Below are 23,830 nucleotides of genomic sequence, written 5' to 3'. Positions count from 1 at the left end.
GTGACACACTAATTAAGGGCTGAATGGAGGACAGGTGTGAGTCATGAACTGGAGAACATCACTTCAACAAGAGCCTTATGAACCCTGCAATCTGTGACCCGTACAGCGCTTTGAACATGAACCGAGTAAAAGTGATCTGAACAGCTGGCATCCTCCCTTCTAAGATCTCACAATAAACCAGCACGACTGCACAGATCATAGCCTCACATGCAATAAGATGAGGTCATGTGACAATTATATTTTTTGTTGCATTTGGTGAAAAAAAAACAGTGGGCAGCTATTAAGCCTCTCTTATGAAACACAAACTGATTTGTAAATCCATCTTTGCATAGCTTGTCAAATTCAATTCAGTGCAATATCTGCAGTGATGTAGGCTGTTTCATGTCTGAGATTCATATCCGTATCTTCCTCTCCTGTCCTCCTGCGCTGGCAGCAGGGCTTGTGCAGCTCGGGTCCATTCAGTGCATTTCCCATGAGTCTGTGTGAGCGCGGCGCTGTTGACACAGCACAAATTCACCTGATGTGGCTTCATCAGTCAGGCAGGATGCCAGATGGCCATTAACAGATTTGACTGAAGCACGAGGACGCCACAATCCACTCCATAAAATGCTTTCTGGCATTCTGACATGAGATCTATGACGAGGAAATTCACAGAAGCAAAAGAGCCAAATCCTGAATAGAGACAGACTGAATTTGTAACACAGCTCAAGTGTATGTTTGTGCTGATTTTATGCATGCTAATTTACCTAATAATGTCAACATGTAAGATTGCTCCAAGTCTTACAACTGTTTATGAATTTAGATATTTATGCATTTGACAGATGCTTCTATCCAAAGTGACTTGCATTGCATTTAATGCATGCATTTGATTAGTTCATGCATTCCCTGGGAATCGAACCCACAATCTTGTTGTTGCTAGCGCCATGCTCAACTTTTTATGCTCTGAAGTGCCTATGGAGAAAATGAATGGCCAGTGCTCCGGAATCAATGCTGCCGGAACAGTGTGTGGTCACTATCCAGACAGAGAGCGTGACGGAGGAGGATCGGTGGACAGCTGCACCAAAACACCCTGACATGCCAATAATATCATCAACAATCTGTCATCAGGCAAAACCTCTTCAAAAGATCTCATATATAAAGCAAAGTCGTCAGTACTGTCTGAATCCCTTAAATGAAGGTCCCTGCAGCAAAAGGCCAGCGGATCTGAAAAGAACGATTTCTCAACATGGTCCATTGCCCAAACTCTTAGGAACTAAATGAACAACAGTTACTGACCTAGTTTGCAGTGTTTTGCGTATTTACCCCAAATCCACCCCAAACACACGGGCAGACAAACTCGGACACGACTGAAGTATGTGTTTCTGTGGGTCTGAGATCTCCATCAGCGACGCCACATTCCTGCAGCTACAGATGCTTATCGACAGAGCAAACACACACCGATGAGAAGAGGCTCTGCTAAATGTTTTCACATGCATTCCAAGAGGTGTTAAAATCATCTGAACGTCTTTACAGGGCTCAACGATAAAAACCTTGCATGTATATGATTTCAAGCCTTAAACATTTGCTTTTCTGTGTTGTATTAAACTTTGATGCTGATTTAAAGATGCATATATATTTTGAGCTGGCTAACACACAAAACAAGGTTGTGTCAAAATAAGAGTGATTTGTGATGGTTGATGAAAATGATCAACAAACCACTGTATGCCTTCGTCTGTTATTGATTTGAGGTTGAACATTATTGATTTGAGTTCAAATAAAAGAACTAAGAACTTAGATAATGAAGAAGATAATAAAAGAAAGAGCACCGAAAGAAAGAGATGAGACACTTTTGATCACAGACTGACTTGACTGATCTCTGACCTCCAGAGTTTCTATTGCTTTACGCGTTCGCTCAAGCTGTCGGTATCCAGTCAGGATAACGTTACGGCTCCACACGCTTCATCACAGCATACCAAACCACCTTAAGATCACGGCTCGCTGTGAGAAGAGCATCCAGAAGCTGACCCTCTAACATCGTGTTTGAGAGGAGCCTAATAGACCAATGCAACTGTTGTGCCTTCACGAATCTTTCTCTGATTGTGGCGTCTGCAGGGGAATCTGGTTTTTAGACTGACTGTGTTCATTATGTGGCCTGGTCTGTTTTGTCTGCATGTCCTCATTGTTTGTCATTTAACAGGGCAAACTAGCATAGGTTCACCCTTCCTGAGAGTTTAGCATTGGGTCTCAGGATTTATGAAGAGGACAGCTGGCTTCGCACTGCTTTGTAGTCCTTTACACCCAATATTTGCCATTGAACATCTTGTATATGTTGTTTCATGTTGAACATATTCAGTCTGAGTGCTTTGTTTTGTTCACTCATGGAGTGAATTGTCTGAAGCTTTTTTTTCACAACAAAAAGTGACAGGAATACAGCACTGGATGAGGCAGATATGTATAATCAACTGAAACCAAGCCTGAAAATGTATTTATCATTGGACAATGATGAAGACGATTCAACATATGTAAATAATTCTGTACTACAGGTGAAATATTTTACAATCATGTGACATTATCATGGTTTTTGGGCATGGCTTAATATGCAACTACTGTACTTGAATCAACATGGCAATCATCAAGTACAATATGATACCATCCATCTCTACACCATGCTGCGACAGTAAACTATTACTGACATACTACTGTTTATCTTCTGACAGATGGCTTTTTAATTTGTTCATTTAAAAAATTACAGTGAGATGCATGCCATCTCTCACAAATAATGCATCTTTCATAACACATAAAACCCTTCACTGACTTCATCATTATTTTGCCAAACTGGTTATTTGCTACGTAAGTGGTGTTTTCATTGAATAGTACTTTTACTCTCTCTAATAATTACTTTTACTTCAACTTGAGAAATTATTTCTAAGTGCTTGTAACCAGGATTACTAACCCAGGCTAAAGAACGAGATAACAGTTTTCTTTACAATTTGTGGCTCCCTTGTAAAAAGGGCAGTATGAAAGGAACCACACCAAAAAAATTTTTAAAAAAAAATCAACATAGTATTTGGTCTGGACCAAAGCAAGAACTAGCGGACTTTCCTGGTGTGAATACACCCTTAAGGCTATGTTCATACTTGGCGTCTTTTTTTGAAGCTGCCAGCGTCTGTTTTACATTATAATCCTATGGAGTAAACCGTGTTTTCAAAAAAGTCCAGAGCGCTTTTTAAAACGCCACCGCCGGCGTCTTTTTCTGCAGCTCAGAGCGTCTTTTCAAGTTGAAAAAAGTTCAAATTTTCTGGGAAAAAAAGGCCTATGTCAAGCGCCTTTTTGACAGCTGACCAATGACAAGCACGTAACGAGTCGTTTCCATAACAACAAAAAAATTAGAAGAAGCACAAGTTGTATAATATGAGCACAAAACTATCTAGTCTAAAATATGCGCATCATCCAACCGGAGCTCCTGGATTAAATTGTTGTAAGCACCATACTGTTTCCTTCCCTGTATAATGTCGTGCACCCACAAACGTCGTTGTGAACCGACATTACCCTCCCCGTTAACTTCAAAAGCCAATGCAAGAGCCAACCTTCTCGACATTTCTGCAGCACACAGCTACTGTTGCAGCTGTTGTTATAGCAACAAAAGAAGCCCTCGGCTGCTGTTTGTGACCAAAACACTGCCAAACTTTTGTTTTACTAAAAAAGCGCTTGTCAACTTTTTCTTGTCACAAAAACAGGCCAAGTGTGAACATGCCCTTAAACTAGGGCTGCACGATTAATCGAACGCAATATTCATGCGCATCTCGTCAGTAAAGCCGGTTCTGTGATCAGTAGTAAATCTCCATCACCTGGCTTCAGATGGAGCAGCATTTACTACACAGAGCCATAGTTCACTGACAAGCTACACACAAAAAATCACAGATGATATAATCGCGTGAAGATATCGTTTGCGATAATGACAGCTGCTTGCGTAGCTTCTCAGTGAACTACGGCTCTGTGTAGTAAATGCTGCTCCATCTGAAAGCACGTGAAAATATCACATTTAATAACGTTTCTACTCCAAACTCACTTCATAACATCAGCCGAGTGTTTGAAATAAATCCTTCTGTGAGATGATGTGGCTTCTTACACAGAATAAGGCATGCAACATATTTCATAGTATTCTAAGCATTGCATTATTATATACTTTATTATAATGAAAATTATAAGAAGAACTCCGATACATCATATTAGTTGTGTGTTTATTATGCTGCCTTCATGTGCTGTCAGAATTATCGTAAATATGAGTTTTCTAATCAGAAATTGGATGTGAACGGCCTCTCAAGACGTATTTACTACTGGGAATAATTCGGAAATAATTTTGATACCAGAGTTTCCGATTTGGGCGGGTCATAAACTTTAAACATGGTGAAGGGGACAACCATTGCTGCTGTCAATGCTGTTCTCACAACAATTACATCCCTTGTCTTGTTGATAGGCTAGATATGAACGATCATTCGAAGCACATTGTATGTCTTATAAGCAGTGAAATAAGCATGTATTTGACCAAAATTCCAGAATTGTCAGCAAACTGCATGTATAGCACGGGGAATGTTTATATGATTGTCAACCAATGGGAAGCTACATTTTATTCTTTCCGACATTAACCCTCTGAGCCCGACAAACGCGAATACGCGTTTTGGGGCAGATTTTCCTGATAAGGCAGAAATGAGCTTGAATTAATCTGCCATTTTTGATCGTTCAGATAAGAGCAATACACCACTTGAATACGACAAGCTCGTAATCATGACTTCATAAGTGGGAAATAGGACATTTCTGATAGCACGTGAAGCCAAAATTAGTCACGTTGACTCAATGAAAGCAATTAAATCTTCTATTTATTCAGCTAGCGCTATAGGGATCTCCTGGGTTTCTTCTGCGGGGCGTATTTGAAGTTTCTCTGGCCTTCAGATGGAGATTTACTGCTGATCACAGAACCGTGCTTCACTGAGAGATGCGCATGACAATCACAGCTTCTGCGGTTTCATTCCGATTTATCATGCAGCCCTACCTTAAACCGGTCTTTTCAGCAGAGAAAGCACCACGGTATCACCATCCCTTCACATGCACACACCAAACAATGAGAGCATGTGGAAACACACCTGAAGTTCACACCAGGCCACCTCCACCCAGGTGTCTGTGTCCAGGCCCTTGTAGACCGTCTTGAAGGAGCCGCGGCCGATCTCGATGTCAAACTTGAGAAAGCGTCCGCCGGGAGAGGTGGCCACGGCCTTCATCTCAGCCTCCTCCTCGTTCTCCTCGCTGGCCGCCTTAATGTGAGTCTTTCCGCTGTCCGCTCTGAGCTCTGCTCGCTCCTCGTCTGCGTGTCCGCTCTCCAGCTCTTTCTGAGCCTTCTGGCTCTCCGTGCTCGACCCCTCCTGTAAACCGGATCTAACAGCCAGAGTTCGGTCCACAATGGTCCTCAGGTTGATGCTGAGCATCTTACTCTGCTCCTCGCTCTCCGGGTTGCAGTCGTCGGCCTGGGGCTCATCATTATCGGTGAACCACAGGCTCCTGCGGATGAACCTCTGGCGCTTGGAGGAGGGATAGGAGCTGGGGTCGCTGCCGGCACGCACCAGAGCTGAGCTCTCCAGCTTATTCACGTTCCCCTCGCTGATGGTCTCGTAGATGTTGAGCTGCAGCTCGCACTGAGAGTTGGGCACGGATGAGGCGCAGCAGTCAGGTTTGGGCTCCATGGTTTCAATCAGTCACACGTTTGTGCCGCTCAGGATTGAATCGCAGGGGAGAGGCAGCATTGACACATTTTCCCAAACATCAGCGATAACACATCCATCTGTGGGAACAACACATTCATCAATCATGAATCATATTCAGTTTCAGGTTACACCACGACTGCTAATAAATCTTAATTTCTGTATGCATGGAATAACCTGCCACGTTTGCCAACAGAAAGCACCACATGCACACAGGTGTCATTTATTTTTATTTTTTTATTTGACACCAGTGCAAATGTCCTTTTCCTTTTAGGGCAGTCGTGGCCTAGTGGACAAAGAGTTGGGCCCCGAAGGTCGTGGGACCTTTTATCATTAAATAAGCACACATTTGCATATTATATAAACAGAAGGCACATAAAATGACAAATATTTTACGTGTTTCTTAATTTAATGCACAATCAAGCGGTAGGTTATTGTCAAAATGTTCCAAAGTAATACAATAAAATCATATTAAACAGTTTATGTATAAGCATTGAGCATGTTTTCACCTCTTTTTGCAAAAGTGTAATAAAACAAGATTTAAAAACAAACAAACCCGAAACCATCAGATCAGAAAAAGGATTCAGTATCATTTTTTTCAAACGAGGTGCTATGAAACATGATACATATTCACCGCATGAACAAATGCCACTTTAAGAGATTGGCCTCTAAATGCTAAGCAATGCTAATCTAATGGACGAAGGCTTAATCATAATAATTAAATGTTAAAGACGCTGGTTTTTATTTAGAATATTTTTAAAGCTGTAAAATATTGCGGTAACGTCAGAATTGCTAAACGCTTCACAATCCCTCGTTAAGCCTGCGATATCTACCCAGTAATGCGTCTTGCAAACGAATGAACGCGTGAAGCGATGATGATGATGATGATGAGCGCGAGCTGCTGCAGGTGCCACAGCTATAATATCCTCCGTCATATGCATCAAACATAAAGCAGCGATGATGGGTAACTCACATGAGAAAGCTCAAGCGTCGCTCTCGCTTTGACGGTGGCGGATCTTTAAAGCAGCGGCGGTGTTTAACGCAGAGATGACGCGCTGACCACCGATAAATCACGATAGATCACGCGCTGCGCATTTGCGGGAGTATCGCCTCGAAGCTCCGCCGCACCTTGTTCACCTCGCCATCCCTGGAAACCTCCTCGCGTGGACAGCGCTTCTGAATGCTGCTCCACGCCCAGCGCCGCTGCTCCAATCACAGGATCATCCCCAACATTCCTCTGCCTCCTCCTCACCTCTCACTTCACATCAGGATCAGACCAAACGGAACATTCTGCAAAAGGAGATATTTCGCAGGATTTCCAAGCAACTCTTTTCCATACAGCAACAGCGAGAAGGGAACAGATCCTTAAAAGTGTCCCATATGCATTCAACTCATGCACATTGGTGCATTTCTACATTTATTCGTTTAGCAGACACTTTTATACAAAGCGCCTTACAAATGATGACAATAGAAGCAATCAAAACCAACAAAAGAGCAGATATGCAAGTGACAAGTCTCAGTTAGCTTACACATAGCAAGGTTTTTTTTATCATATAATAATTAAAAAGAAAACAAATAGATAGAATATAAAAAGAATAGAGAAGCTAGTGTTATTTTCTTTTATTTTTTAAGAAGCATGCTCACAACGCAACCAAATAAATAATTTTATTGGCAGCGTGTTTCTTTATTTGGTTGCGTTGTGAGCATTTGCAACACCTGCTGTCAAACTGATGAAGATGTTTTCTTAATTTGCTGGTGCTTTTTTTCTATTTGCAGCGCATTGAGCTCTCTCGGCCATTGTATATGTGCCTCTTTGTGATGAACAATAAAGCGCTGTTCACTTGCAGAACGCAAGCTTCTAGAGGCACATACGTCTGAAGTACTGAATTTAGCTGAAGGGGTGCAGAGCCGGTGGTGGTTCTGTAGGCAAACATTACATTTTATGCGAGCAGGTATTGGTAGCCAGTGCAAACTGATAAATTATTAGTGGAAATTAAACAAATTATTATTATTATTATTAAATTATTAATTGATCATTATTACTGTAATTTGTTTGTCACGCCAAGGCCTGGTTTCACAGACTAAAAGTCACACTGAGTCTGAAATTCCAACGCTATCTCACGGCAATTCGTACGTATTTTACGAGGTGGCTAATTCGTACGAATTCATACGACCTCACTCGTACGATTCAGTACGATTCGTCTAAACCCCAGTGACGGGTAGGTTTAGGGACGGGGTTAGGTGTAGGTCATTCGTACAAATTCATACGAATTGGCAACTCGTAAAATACGTACAATTAAGCAAAAGTCGTATGAATTTGTACGAGTGAGGTCGTACGAATTCGTACGAATTAGCCACCTCGTAAAATATGTACGAATTGCCGTGAGATCGGGCTGGAAATTCTCGTCCACAATTTTCACACACTACAAAATTAATACAACCTCATGTTGTGTCAATCATCTTTACACACTGCCTCTGAAAGTTTACTCCGTCATAAAAAAATATGGATCAGGTTTGATTTTCTATATTTTTTCATATCTGTAGCAAGCATTTTGATATGAAAGGATGACGAATACAAAAATGTTGGACTCAGTGTGCAAGGACCTTAAACCAGGATTAGGCCATAGTTCAATTAGGAGATTAAAGTCATTTTTATAAACATGCCTTAGAAAAAACAATTACTGGTGTGCGTCAAAACAAAGACATTGATATATTTTAAGATCAATCAGTGCAAGTTTCTTTCAGTTGAAACAGCTCAGATTTACATTAGTCTGGGACTAGGCTTAAACCTTGTCTGTGAAACCAGGGGAAAGCTGTCCGCTTGTTAAGTCGTGACATAAGGAATTCTGGTTCTGTGTCCAAGCCTCTCATTTCCATTTCTATCAATATTTTAAACATTCATAAAAGATGAATCACTGTCTGACCGTCTGAGATTTGAGTATGGACATAAAGATCAGGACACTGTGTAGAGAAGCCACAAAATTCTGACTGTTCTTCTCAATCGACAAAGAATTCAGACTGAATCTCTTTCAATTCAGAGTTTACATATCATAAGTGTTTTGTAACATTTAATAAAGGTGATTGCAAATTTTTATCTCACAATACTGACTTTATTTCTCGCAATTGCAAGTTTGTATCTCACAACTCTGATTTGTGAGATATAAAATCAGAACTGCAAGAAAAAAAATCTGATTTGTGAGATAAATTGTCACAATTACCTTCTTTTTTAATCCAGGGGTGGAAACTCTCTTCTAAGAGTGTATATTAGCACTGTTTGTTGTTTGCTTTTGGCATCTGATTTCAGTTTGGAGCCGGAAACAGTGTCACATGATGGCACACTTAATGAGCAGATTGTATGACCTAGTGTGTGAGTTGTATACAGTTGTTTCCCCTGTTTGTCTCTCCCTCCGTGGAAAAGCGCAGCTCTGGCATCTTGCTAAAATGGTATGGGTTTGGAACACAATGAGATGCATATCATGAGAGACGGAAGAGGAATCATCTGAATGTTCAAAACAAGATTTCAGTGTCTCAAAAAGCATTCCAAGGGTTCCTTCATTCAAGATAAAAAAGGACAAGAAAACAAGATTAGAGTATATTTATATTTATAATGTTTTAAAGCCTGAAGGTGTGTTACTGCGTTTCCTTCATGTGTAACACAAGCCCCAGTCGGACATTAAAAGCTTTGGCTCGGATATTCACAGTGAAATTTGAGTCGTGGCCCTTTCTATTTCTCTACAGCTACAGACAGGACTTATGCCTTTAAAAATAAACAAGAGATACACTGCATAAATAGAATATATTTGTAGCCAAGCAATTTTTGCTTTTTGCATTTATGAATATTTAAGTTAAGGTAATTGTAATGATCCTCTTTACTGGGCAAATGTAATACAAGAAATATGAATTATAACCACTATGGTATAAGAAGTAATAAATACAGTGTAGAATTCAAACAGTCCAGACTGTGAATACATGAGTGAGCAACGACGTAAATACTGGATGAGTGTAAACAAGACATGATAGATCATATACCAACCTCTTCCCACCGGTCCCTACATCCGCTCAGAAATATTGGCCTGAGGTCTGAGGTCTTGTAAATCCTGTGCAAGTGAGGACACTGACCCACAGGAGAACAGCCCAGTGTCAGCGATGGCAGCAGACGCTACTGAATTAAACACGGCCGCTGGTCCTGGACTGCAGGTGGGTCACAGACGCTAAACCTGCTAGCACACAATCCAACTCTTTCATACAGCATTTAAAGAGCTGTTAGCGTATGCCGCTGACTGCTTAACCCTTGTGCAACCTTATGGACATTTTTGTCCATTTTAGTTTATTTATTGATAATTTTGCATTTGTTAATGCTAACTACATAAATTTTGGCTCAGGTGTGTATTTTTATTGGAATTTTAATATTCCACCCTCATTTCCTTTAATAAATCTATTTTACACTAGGTACAAAAAATAGTTCCTCTCAGCACCTTTTGGACAAAAATGTCCCCATTGAAACCCATTACAACTGCTATTTTTAATCGCAATACCCTTTAACTGTAAAATGATGCAATTATTGTTAATAGGTTTTCATTCTGTTGGCAAGGCTTTCAAATTTAGATTTTTTTTACTATTTTTTACCAGATGGTGCCATTTTATCAGGTTTGGTCTATAAAGGGTCTATAAAGCAAATACTCGCTTCATTCCTGTTTTCTGCTTCTGCGTATTATAGAGCCAACTGGATAAATAATGCAGCTATAATTGTGTGGGTGGGTTGGTATAGATGTCAGAGTGTGGTTTGTATGTGTGTCATAAAAACAATTGTGTGTGTGCTTGTAATATTTGAGAAATAAAACTCTACTGTAAATCACAAATCCCACCACTGTGTGCACCAGTGGAGTTTTGCTGGCATCTAATGGGGAAAATCTGGTACTGCGCCCAAACAAATCTTACTGAAAGCTCATTTTTTGAGATATCAACATCAAATTGGGAACAAAACTTGTTTAGATTTATGGCTTTGATTTTCTAGCAGGTTTAGAGTTCAACATGTTTCATAAAATTTATATTTTCTATAAAATATTGTTCATAAATCATTTTCATAAACTTAAACCTGTATATTTTTTTTTGGTTTCACTTTTTAAACTTTTTTTTACTTCAACAATAATCTGCCATAGGTCTTTTTTAAAATGAGACCACACTTAAGTCTACCAAGCTTCCAATGTTTATGACTGTTTTTTGACATGGACATTTTTGTCCACTATGGACCTATGTGTAACTTTTTTTATTGATGCACAAGGGTTAATCAGACTTATAACTGCTGCTTTATAGGCGCTTCATTTTTCCTTTGTGTGTGTGTGTGTGTGTGTGTGTGTGGTTGTACTGGATCGAGCTGAATCTTTCCAGTTGTTATGAAGAGCGATTGGTGTGGTTAACTGCTGTCTATCTGTGGGCAGAGTCAATACAACACCGGTGTGTTTGTGTGTGTGTGTTTCATGTTGACTTTGAGAGCACTGGAGTTGAGTTGGGCCACAGATTGTGCTGTTGGGAGCATTGAGAGTTGTCTGTATGTGTGTGTGTGTGTGTGTGTGTGTGTGTGTAAGCAGTGTAACTAAAAGCTCTGTAGAGAATCAGGGAAATGTAATTTCCCTATGGTAGATCGATGAGCCGCTGGAGCGCAGCCATCCTGAGATCAACAGCATGAGAGAGGTGTCTTGTCATTACGACTGCACAGTCAGCAGAGGAATACTGATAGGAAGGATGAAAGAAGAGGGACAGAAGGAAGGAAGGGTATCAGCAAGAGTATTATTTAAAGGGATAGTTAACCCCAAAAATGAAAATTTGCTAAAAATATTATTTCCCTTTAGGCCATCCAAGATATAGATGAGTATGTTTCTTCATCAGGTTTGTAGAAATCTGTCTCTGCATCAGTGTCTCAGCAATGGATGCTCTGCAGTGAATGGGTGCCGTCAGAATGAGAGTCCAAACAGCTGATAAAAACACCACAATAATCCACACCACTCCAGTCCATCAGTTAACATCTGGAGAAGACAAAAGCTCAAACAAACCCATCAAGATGTTTTAGCTTCCAGCTAAAATACGTCTATATATATATATATATATATATATATATATATATATATATATATATATATATATATATATATATATATACTCTATACTCTATACGAGTCCATACTGTATATATATATATATATATATATATAGCAACAGATTGAAGTGAAATATGTCTTCTCCAGATGTTAACTGATGGACTGGAGTGGTGTGGATTATTGTGATGTTTTTATCAGCTGTTTGGACTCTCATTCTGACGGCACCCATTCACTGACACTTCACATGTATATTGGTGTTTGACTATTAGTCATAAAATAATACATCAAATATCTTTCAGTACACATGCATATTCAGTTATCTGTTATATTTACTGCTCTGTTGTGGTAAATAGTGACACTTTCTCTCAGGAAGGTCCAGGCAAACAATTATAACAAACATATGCGGTAAATCTTTCCTGTGTAGAGACATACGCGCACATTCATGCATACTTCTTTTAGATTTTACAAAACTACATTGCAGTTTTAGTGTGTGGGCATTAAAGTAAAAAAAGTAAAGTCGTGACGTATTGTCAAGTATGGTGACCCATACTCGAAATTGGTGCTCTGCGTTTAACCCATCCAAGTGCACACACACAGCAGTGAGTAGTGAACAAATCCACACACACACACACACACACACACACACCGTGAACACACACCCGGAGCAGTGGGCAGCCATGCTGCAGCGCCCGGGGAGCAATTGGGGGTTCGGTGCCTTGCTCAAGGGCACCTCAGTCGTGGTATTGAGGGTGTAGAGAGCGCTGGACATTCACTCCCCCCACCTACAATCCCTGCCGGCCGGGGGCTCGAACTCGCAACCTTTCGATTACGAGTCCGACTCTCTAACCATTAGGCCACGACTTCCCCGATATTAACGATATTAACGATATTAACTGTGAGATATGCTTTTACTTTAGATCCTCCAGCGGAGCTCAGGGCTGTGAGTGTACTAGTCAAGAAAGAGCAGTAATCGAGTCCTCAGTCAGTAAGACCAGAAGTGCCAGAGTCAGCACTCTCTCTCTCTTTATTATTCTTCATGCTACTTCATGACACCAGAAACTCTTCAAGATTATGGCAGTCAATACATTTTTAGATAAATCATGCATTCGTGCCAAGACCATACCATTCATTCTGTAAGTTCAGTGTGCTCAATAAGGGCTTTGCAGTTCATTGTAAATCAAGGTTAATAGCTCATCCTCTACCGCCTGTAAACATGTGCACTGTTAGTTGGGCTGACATTCAAACTCTATTTACATGATAAACCACAGTACTTGTAGTGAGAATTTTTATTCATCCCAAAATTCAAATGACTTTCAAATCTTTCACCAAAATGATTAAATCAGATTTGACAAATTTCAGATCACTTCTGTGGCAGCTTTGAGACACATGAGAATTACAGGGCATCTTTGGTCAAGTCTTTGCATCATGAAAATCATGAAACAAATTAATTTATAAAAGTTATTCTTCAACAAAACAAGTATTATACGTGTGTAAGAGACTCTCTACAAAGCACTATAATTCAGATATGCTCACTGAATATAAACCTAACACAGACCTCTCAGATCATTAGGATCGAGTCAGTTAGAAATACCAAGGGTTCACACAAAACAAGGGGAGTCTGCTTTTAGCTATTATGCGGCCCGCAGTTGGAACCAGCTTCCAGAAGAGCCTGTAATTCCCTCACACTATAGTCAGTATAGTCAAATGCCGGGGAAAAACCAGTAAAGCGGGTTCAAGGGAAATGCTTCAGTGAACAAAAAATAGTCGTGCAGTAGTTGGTATAGGATTAGTTTAATATTGGCTTTAACATGATAACAGTCCTCTCTCCCCATGTTTCTCTCGTCAGGTTTCTCACAGTCTCGGCCTGTCGCGCGCTCCTCTAAACATGAACCACTATGCTAATAAGAAGAGCGCGGCGGAGAGCATGCTGGACGTGGCTCTGCTAATGGCTAACGCCTCGCAGCTGAAGGCCGTGCTGGAGCAGGGGCCCCCAAACCCCCTGTACACGTCCCTGATCACGCTCATCAGCCTGTCGCTCTGTCTGCAGGTGTTAGTGGGCATCCTGCTCATCTTCATAGGTGAATGAGAACACACACACACACACACACACCTGCCTTACAGCAGGACTCAAGGTGCACTTGACTTACTAGACAACACAAAAAACAACGCAGCTCTTAATATCAAAATCAGGTATTCTGCTTGTACCGCTTGTATTTTAATCTCTACTAGATGCTTTTTACTGCCCACTTCATGACAAGGGGTCATTACATGGATTTTTGTATTATTTTAATATATTTACTTATAATGTTATTCTATAAATATATAATAAAATAAATAAATATATGGAAAATTATTATTTTCAACCCTCATTCCGACCTTCTCTCTTTAAGACCTGTTGTTAAGGGACATGTCCTTTAAGGCTTCTCAGTAATCGGCCGCTGTTATGATTGGCTAACGTCACTGCATAGGAAACAATTGTCATTTCCAGACAAAGCAGTATAAAACCATTTACTTATGGTGTGTGATGCAGCTTTAAAGGAACACTCCACTTTTTTTGTAAATAGGCTAATTTTCCAACTCCCCCAGAGTTAAACAGTTGAGTATTACTGTTTTTGAATCCATTCAGCCGATATCTCTGGGTCTGGCGGTAGCACTTTTAGCTTAGCTTAGCATAGATCACTGAATCTGATTAGACTGTTAGCATCTCGCTCAAAAACGACCAAAGAGTTTGATATTTTTCCTATTTAAAACTTGACTCTTCTGTAGTAATAATCAAGGAACTTTGCGCAGTGATATTACACAGCACCTGAAAGTAGTCCCAACTAGTTATGATATAGCTGGGGACTACTTTCAGGCGCTGGGTAATATCACTGCTCCTGCTGCACCCATGGTTCCTTGATTATTACGCCGGAACGAGAGTATAGTTCCTAGCCATATTGGCCTAGAAAATCACAACTTTTCATTTTCCGTCGGTCTTTGTACACAGTCAAGTCAAGTCAAGTCTGCTTTATTATCAATTCTTCCACATGTACGGCACATACATACAGAGAATTGAAATTGCGTTACTCTCAGACCCTTGGTGCATACAGTTAACATTTAAAACACTGACAGTAGACGTTCAAATACAGATAAGTACAGTTTAAACATATGTACATACAACTATACAGATATACAAATGAGGACATTGTAGAAAAATAAAGAAAGAGATATAGTGGCATAAGGCACATGGCAGATAGAGCGCAAACCAGTTACATAAAACAAAACTGTGCAGATATATGTGTAGTGCAAGAAGAGCTTATCAGTCTGTTAAAGTGACAAGAGAACAGTCTTTTTATCAGACTATCTGAAGAGGTAGTTTGCAGTCAATGCTGGATGAGGTAGTAATCAGTCCATTGCTGCACAAGTGACAGGTGCTGGTCACAGTTTTTAAGTGTGTGGGGGGAGCTGGGGGGGGGGGGGGGTCATAGTATCAGTGTTCAGTGTTGCATGGGGTAAAAGAGGGGGGGGAGGCAAGGACATGGAGTTTGCAAGCTCTTTGGTTGTAAATATATGAGTGACCATGGCTTGCACCGTGAAGAATACAATGTGATTGCTAGATTACATGTCAAGGATCTATCAGCTTGTGTCAAATAGAGTTTCCTGACTGAACTTCATGGTCATTGTCTTATTTTTGTTTTTACTTGTTTAATCATTGTTATCATCCATTGCTCAGTGGAATATTTACTGAAGACATACTGGCATCACAACAATAAACTGTCATTAGTGTGGTTTGCAATATGCTGAAAAAGTCCAAAACCAATCATAACATTACTTACCAAACACTCAGAGGGCTTTTTATTTGTAGTGGAAGATTTAACCTCGTCGACCTCAAGAAAACATTATGTCAATTCTGTAACACTTATCAACATCAGTCTAAATGGAGAGTTTCTGGAGGACATGGTTTAGCCTATAGATTTGCTGATAGAGTGGATCGAACCCTAGCCTAGTAAACAGAGGCTTGTGTACCCAGAGGATCTGAGAGTACTTGGATAGCAATGAGCCCCAGGGCACACAGCAGCGATTACAGGACCTGATAGAGCACAGGAGATACTGTGTTATTCCCACTCATTTAAAGTGACTGCAATCGAAGTACTCCGCTTATACAAACACAGCTATTACCATCTCGCACCTCAGTTATAGACCGTATTTACTGTAATGGATTATAACATAATGAATTTTTTTTTACTATTAATTTGTAAAAGTACATTTTTTTTCCCCTTTTATTAAATTTTATATAATACAACAATTTAAGTAGGTGAGATTTTTTAAGTTTCAACTTAAATATTTTATGAACACAATTATGTATTGAAATGCTTAGTAATAAGTGGTACGTTTATACATTATTCCTTAAAATGTTTGTCTTGTTTGAATTAGTTTGTTTTGTCTGGGTTTAAAGCTGTTTGCTATTAACCCTTCAGGGTGATACAAGACCCATCTGACCCTGATCACCCTCTCAAGGTTTATTCTGCCATAACACCTGGCTGGATGTACATTATCATTTAGTTTATAGACTAGTGCTCATTTGCAGTCCCATCATCATGAAGCGATTTAGTGGCCTGTTGTGACTCACACTGATGCTGTCATCTGACAGACACGAAGCACTGAAGAACACAAGTGCTCTGTAGTCTGAGACATCTATTGTGATATATCTTAGTCAGTCATAGAAGTTAAAAAATCTGTTTCAGTTCATCAAAATGCATGTTAGCAAGTCAAGTCTCTCTGCTCTCACTGATCCGAGATCACCAGTTAAGTCAAGACACATTTATTTATATTGTGCTTTAAACAATACAGGTTGTTTCAAAGCAGCTTTACATTTATTAAGTCATGGACTGATCATCATCTCTTTAGTTACAGCGGAAAATCTAGAAAACAGGCCTCCTTCTGTCGAGACCAAACTTCATTATCTGAGAAGACTAAATGAAAAAAAGTATCAATTATGAAACAAATTCAATTTCAGATGTAAAGCAGCTCTGCAGAAGACAGTAGTGTCATTATTCAGCTCAAAGCAGTTCTGGTGACAGTCACAGCAAAAACACTCGTAGAATGATGTTGTTGCGTATTTCTGTCTTAAATTCTGTTATAAATCTTACAGAGAGCAGGAAGGGTTAATTAATAGTATTACAGTTTAAAGCATCATCAGAGCAGTGCTGCATACTGTACCTGTCAATGACCAGCTATGAAAGAAAACCAAACCATTTTAATCTTATATTCAAATAAGATGACTAACATCTCAATCTCTGCACAGTGATTCTCATAAGGTGTTTCTTCTCTGAATTATTGAGTGAATCCCTGCAGGCACTGCTTCATTCAGTAAATTGAAGCCGTAAGCACACGTCTGCTTCAGGAACACTCTGTGAAACTCAGTGTGAATTTGGGATTAGAGGAGCAGCACATGACAATAGCATCACAATACACCCCCTCACTCTCTCTCTTTCTCTTTGACCTACATATCAGCAGAACCTTTCTCTGTCTGTCCTTCCCTTTCTGTCGCTTTTTCCCATTCCCACTGACTCTCCAGAGCCTCGGATCTGCCCCCGCTGACCTCACCGTCTCTCTCTGACCCAGCCGAGCGTGATCTCTCACACACACACACACACACACACACAGATACACACACAATGCCATTCTCATACATTTAATGACTAAACGCTGTGTCAGGCTATACCATTGTTTAAGCATCAAAATGCAGCATTTAATTGACTTTCATTAATGAGTTTGAATCTGAATTGGCCACACCCACAGGATGCTGAACTTGAATGTCAAAGAGGAATTAAATACAATCACACTGCATTCATTTGGCAAAAACCCAAATCATTATCATTAAGTTCCCATTCATTTTGACTAATTATGTATATTTATTCTCTAACACAGTCATTAAATCCCATTTTGCCATAAAGCACCACAAAATGCCCACCATATTGTTTTAAGGAAATACTGTCATTAGAATTTGGGGAAAATTAGAGCATTCTGAAAAATGTTCGTTCACCATGTTTTCAACAATTTGATTATCAATGATTATCAATCAGTCTATGATAGAAACACTCATTCTTGCTTTACCAGTGTTGAGGACTCCATCAGACAGAGTCAGTGTTGGGGGTAACGCATTACATGTAACGCGAGTTACGTAATAATATTAATTTTTTCAAGTAACTAGTAAAGTAACGCATTTCTTTTTAGCTTAAAAGAAAATATCTGAGTTACTTTTTCCCCATTTATCGACTGACAGTGCGCTGTGAACATGCTGTTACTGTAGTTCTAGACTAGATGTGAATGTGCATTAATTCATCCCACTCGCAAAAACAGATTTAGTATTCATCAAAATTATTTAAAACAGTGAAATGCAAACTCAGAATATGACGCAAACCTGCAATAATTAAATATGTTAAACAACACAAATGTATCTAATCCTATTTTATTAACCAATATCTTTGTTGCTGACCTTTGATGATCCAGTTCAATCATACTAATAAGCAAAAATGACTTTAGATAAACTAACAATTGTGCTTCATTGTGTTTTTATTGCTGAAGAGTGTTGAACCTTCTTCTCCTGCGTTCTACTGTACAGACGTCAATTTACTCTTCCTTCAGCCTGAAGTTTATTCATTACACTTTTTGGTGTGAAAGGGCTTTTACATTTGCTATAATTAGAACTTCTTGTATTAAAAACAATCAAGCCCTGCTCATATTAAAAAGTAACGCAAAAGTAACGCATTACTTTCCATAAAACGTAATTAGTTACTTTTTTAGGGAGTAACGCAATATTGTAATGCATTACTTTTAAAAGTAACTTTCCCCAACACTGGACAGAGTGGGGTGTTTTTCCTGATTAAAGGCTGTTTGCTGCAGTCAGTGCTCCGGTGGATAATGCGTCTCTCATCAGCAGAGAGCACTTTCGTTCTGTCAGACCGCTTCTAATCTATGATGAGCAGACAGATCTGAACGAGCTGGAGGGGTTGCCTTTACCAGCGAGCTCAACCTGTGAGTCTGGTCCTCACCACACAGAGAGTCAGCAACGCTTTACTGTCTGCTGGGAGGAAAACTCTCAGATATTTAGCATTTTTCTTGACAGAAGTTTTTTTTTTTTTAACTAGCAGTAGAAAAGCTATAAAAGAATATTGTTTTGAAGCTCTGCTGCTCGAACCTCAGAGTAGGTTTGCTCACCATGATTTATTCTTATGTTGTTACAAGTTTGTTTGAAACAAGGCTGTTTAATGTGCATAGGAAATAACAGATAACCAAATACAGTTTTTTTCAGCTGCTTACACATTTTCAAAACTTTGCCTCTTTTTATCAAAACTTTACACACAAAACCAAGAATTGCACACAAAATGCAAAATGCCTCACATCTCTTGCAAAATGAAGCACTACTTTCAAAATATCACAAACACATCTCAAAAGCAAACATTTGCAAAAACTTTTGCTGTAATATTACAGTTCCTCTTCAGGAACTCGAGCTGTGTCAGGAGACGCTTTGGGGAACGCCTACAGCGTAACCGGCTCTGAATACCAATGAAATCTGTCCAATGGATGGGAGGGACGTCACGGGCAAGGTGACGTAATGACCAGCTGGTACAAAAGCACGTGCGGTGAAACCGGCGTCAGCTTTCTGTCATTCAGCTAGCGCTCTGTGTTTCTGTCAGTCTTATTAATATCTTACTGTTGTCTGTCTTTATATATGTCTAAGAAGAGCCAGTTTAAGGCTTGGAATATGGGAGAAGCGCAATACGAGCTGCAAACGTTTTTGTGTGCGGGGGATACACACAACTTGTGTGTGTTTGGCGTTCCCCGTGGCGCTGCCCCGCTTCCGCTGAGGCGGAGCAAGGACGGCGCTCGTGGGGTTCGCATCGGGATCTGATGGAGGGATCGGAGACGAGCGAGTCTTTATCTCCATTCTCACCTGTCAGATCCCATGACCGCTCCTCGAGTCCGGAAGCCCGCCTTGCAGTTACTTCCCCTTGGGCAGCGGCATCGGCGTTTCTCGTGTCTACCTCCGAGGAGATTGACATGGGAAGCGTCGAGCATGTTGCACCCACTCTGTCACCCCAATATGAGGAGCTTGTGGAGTGTCTTGTCGAACCGCAGAGAGGGTTATACGAGCGTTTTCTGCGGTTTCAGATTCACCTCCACATCGGAGCCTGCCTTTTTTTTTTTTTTTTTTCCCGAACCTCCACACTGAGGTGTCGAGTTCGTAGGGAAAACAATTCGGCCCGCCTCTTCGTCCCCTCATTCGAGTACTACGGTAATGTGATGGGGACGAGTGAGCGCGGTTACAGAGCGATGCCGCGGGTGGAACAGACGCTTGCGAGCTATCTGTCCCCTGACACTGCGTCGTCTCTGAAGGCAAGGGGTACGCGGCAGCAGGTCGCCGTCAAGACCGTCAAGGCGATCTGTGGCAGCCCTGGTGGCGGTGGAGAGGCATCTTTGGTTGACCCTGTCGGATTTAAAGAAAAACCGCGACAGGGTCTTCCTTCTGGACGCCCCACTTTGCCTTCTGGCCTTTTTTGGTTCGGGAGGCAGGTGGCGGCGTTCCAGCGGTTTCTCCCTCGCCGCTCTCTAGCTCATTGAGGCTGCTGGGCGAGAGCAGCCCCTGCCGTGTGCTGGCTCCTCGTATAGGCAAGCTTGCCCCCGCTGGAGTGGGTCGGGGCGGTAAGAAGGGTGCGCGGTCAAGGACCTCCCAGCCAAGCAGACGAAGAGGTCTTTGGCCAAGAAGCCCTGATGTGAGTGGGATCAGGGCTTATGAGGGTAGCCTCCGCTGGAGTAGAGCGACGCTCGCTGCAGCACACAGCGATCATCGCCCCCCAGCGCCCTCAGGAGATCGTTCTGCCAACCTTGCCACCTATGGTGCTTCAGGGCGCAGCGGTCTCCAGCGAGCGCATATCTCAGTCTCTTCCACCCAGTATCGTAGCGGAGCTGAGCATGCCGCTCCCTTCTGAGCGTCTGAGTTCCCTCTCATGCTGAGAGTTAAGTGCTCCGCTCTCCAGAGCTCTGCCTTGGTAGAGCTAGCATTGCTCCCCTCACTATAGAGGGTCACCTATGAGCATGCTGCTCCCTCCCGGCTCTGCTGTTGGTCGAGCTGGCATTGTTCCCCTCAACTTAGAGGGTCACCTTGAGCATGCCGCTCCCTTCTGAGCGTCTGAGTTAGCATCTCAATGTGGGAGCAGACACCCTGTCGAGGCAGGGGCTGTTATCTGGGGAATGGATGCTTCACACCGAGGTGGTGAAGCAGATCTGGAGAGTGTTTGGCCAGGCTCAGGTGGACCTCTTCGCCACTCAGACAGCGCAATGTCCCCTCTGGTACCCTCTACATCATCCAGCTCCGAGGGGCTGGATGCCATGGTACAGACGTGGCCGAGGCTTCGTCTGTATGCCTTTCCCCCGATTGCTCTGCTCCCCGGAGTTCTGGAGAGAGTGCGCCGGAATGGACTCCGGCTGCTTTTAGTAGCCCCGTTCTGGCCGGGCAGAGTATGGTTCTCGGACCTGATTTTCCTCCTCGACGGCTCTCCATAGGAGATTCCTGTCAGGAGGGATCTCTTCTCACAGGCAGGAGGCACCTTGTGCATCCCCGCCCGGAGTTGTGGAAGCTGTGGGTGTGGCCCCTGAAGGGGCACGGCTCGTAGCTTACGGTCACTCAACCGATGTTGTTGAGACCATTTCTCCAATCCAGAGCTCCCTCTACGAGGAGACTGTATGCCCTGAAGTTGAGACTCTTCACTTCATGGTGCGGAGATCGCCAGCTCAACCCAGTTAACCTGCCCGGTTGGTACAGTGCTGGAGTTCCTGCAGGCTCGACTCTCCGCAGGGTTAGCCCACTCCACTTTGAAGGTTTTTGTGGCGGCAATTTCGGCCTACCACACCCTTCTTGGTGGACAGTCAGTGGGCAGACACCCGCTAGTTACACGTTTCCTCCGTGGTGCACTGAGGCTAAGGCCTCCAGTACGGTCCCGGGCCCCCCCCTTGGGACTTGGCTGGGGTATTGATGCTCTCTGTAGGCCTCCATTCGAGCCTATTGAGGAGATCTCAGATCGCCCTGAAGACCGTGTTTCTTCTGGCGATTTCATCTCTGAAGAGATTTGGGGATTTGCGGCCTGTCAGTGGCCCCTTCTCACTTGGACTTTGCGAAGTTCCTTCGGTCACACCACAGCCTGTCGTACTGCAGGCCTTTAGTCCTCCTTCCTTTCGGGAGCCTGACCAGCAAAAGCTAAATCGTATGTGTCCAGTGTGAGCATACGTCCACAGAGCTGCCATGTGGAGAAGGGCGGACCAGTTGCTTGTTTGCTACGGTCCCCCTAAGAGAGGTCTTCCTGCTTCCAAGCAGACCCTCAGTCGGTGGATTGTGGATGCCATTCAGATGGCCTATAAGTCTTCTGAACTCCCCTCGCCGATGGGGGTCAGAGCTCATTCCACGAGGAGTGTGGCGGCCTCCAGGCCTTTCTCGCAGGTGTGGTCTACGCCCCTGTCCTTGTCAGGTTTTATGGCCTAGACATACGAGCCACTCCAGGTTTTTCCGTTCTCTCACCCTAGCTGTGCTCCGTATGGATACACACAGGGCAGGGACTTGGAAGTCTGGTGCCGTGGGTATCTCGTTCCCAAAAGCGTCTCCTGACACAGCTCGAGTTCCTGAAGAGGAACGTCTTAGGTTACGTATGTAACCCCAGTTCCTCGAAGGAACGAGACGCTGCGTCGCGAGTCCACACTTCCGGCATCCCTGCCAGCGCTTGCTTCATTCTAGAAGCTGACGCCGGTTTCACTGCACATGCTTTTATACCAGCTGGTCATTACGTCACCTCGCCCGTGACGCCCCTCCCATCCATTGGACAGATTTCATTGGTATTCAGAGCCGGTTACGCTGTAGGCGTTTCCCAAAGCGTCTCCTGACGCAGCGTCTCGTTCCTTCGAGGAACTGGGGTTACATACGCAACCTAAGACGTTTTTTTCAACTGCTTTCACACAAAATCAAAGCAGTTGAAAAAGCTGTAATAAAATCATGCTGAAGATCCAGCAGGTCAGAAAACTGTTGATGTGAGTCAGACTGGATTGTTCTGTGGGTTCAGAGCTGACGTGTGTATTGTTGCTGATTGCAGTGAAGTGGAACCTGAATGACGAGCAGAAACATCTCAGGCTGAACATCTTAGAGAACATCACCACAGGCTGCATCTTCATCATAGTTGTCACCAATGTCTTCATCACTGCGTTCGGAGTTCAGCGGCCCAATGCAGACGTGTGACTCCAGCTCTCTCTCACACACACACACACACACACAAACACATCGCTATAGAAGACATTAAAGTTTAATCAGCTGTGTGAGCTTGGAGCAGGGCATTATGGGTAAATTCTGTGGGACTGGGTGTGGGCTGTCAGACAATTTAACAACAAGCTCAGAGCTGTCAGATATAAATTTGTGTTTTAAATAAATTACAAAGGTAGGTAGGTGTGTATAAAAAAAACATTTGTCTGCATAGCACACCCCATTTTAGCCATGTATTATATTAAATAATGTTGTATTTAAGGCAGCTACTGACGTAGCTTTTATTGAAAACAACAACAGAATAAACCCTGAAAATAAAATAAAAGTTGAAAATGATTTAATCACAACAGATCATAACAGTGAATGATCTATCATCGAAAACAGCCTGGTCATTACGTATTTAATTTTGTGATATGAAATCTATTTACTGGCCTTTTACTAGCTTTTGTATTTGATGTTAATTTGATTGTTCTGTAATCAACAGCTATGATTATTCAGCTTGACAGTAATTATTGAAATTGTAATGTAAGTGAAGTATTTGACATAGGCGGGGTTAATAACACGCAATTTTATATGGAATGAAAAATAGGTCTGCATAAACAGTCATAGATGTAAATATCGCTACTTAAATAAAGAATAGATTAAAATGTAAATGTATGACGCTGCTTTTCATGATTAGAATACCCCCCCCCCCCACACACACACACACACACCCTTTT

General features: G+C 42.0%; 2 protein-coding genes across 2 annotated transcripts in view; one reads left to right on the top strand and one right to left on the bottom strand.

Moving 5' to 3' along the window:
- LOC306848281 (serine/threonine-protein kinase WNK2-like) overlaps positions 1-6,914 on the bottom strand; it is a 104,779-nt gene extending 97,865 nt beyond the window's left edge. Inside the window, exons 1-2 of the mRNA XM_079382736.1 lie at positions 6,706-6,914; positions 5,121-5,812 (exon numbers count right to left, since the gene is read on the bottom strand). Coding sequence (XP_079238862.1) covers positions 5,121-5,714 — 594 coding nt within the window. The 5' untranslated portion in view covers positions 5,715-5,812; positions 6,706-6,914. The remainder of the gene's footprint in view (positions 1-5,120; positions 5,813-6,705) is intronic.
- A 2,964-nt stretch (positions 6,915-9,878) lies between these two features.
- Positions 9,879-23,090, top strand: LOC306848280 (ninjurin-1-like; the record flags this gene model as incomplete). The annotated part of the gene is made up of 4 exons (XM_079382735.1): positions 9,879-9,929; positions 11,373-11,504; positions 13,674-13,905; positions 22,948-23,090. 4 exons carry the CDS (start codon positions 9,879-9,881, stop codon positions 23,088-23,090), a joined length of 558 nt encoding a protein of 185 aa, XP_079238861.1.
- Between the last annotated feature and the right edge of the window lie 740 nt (positions 23,091-23,830).

Source organism: Barbus barbus, assembly GCF_936440315.1.
Source record: "Barbus barbus genome assembly, chromosome: 28".
Lineage (NCBI taxonomy): Eukaryota > Metazoa > Chordata > Actinopteri > Cypriniformes > Cyprinidae > Barbus > Barbus barbus.
Note: the sequence above shows the minus strand (reverse complement) of the source record. Positions and strands in the feature narration are given on the sequence as shown.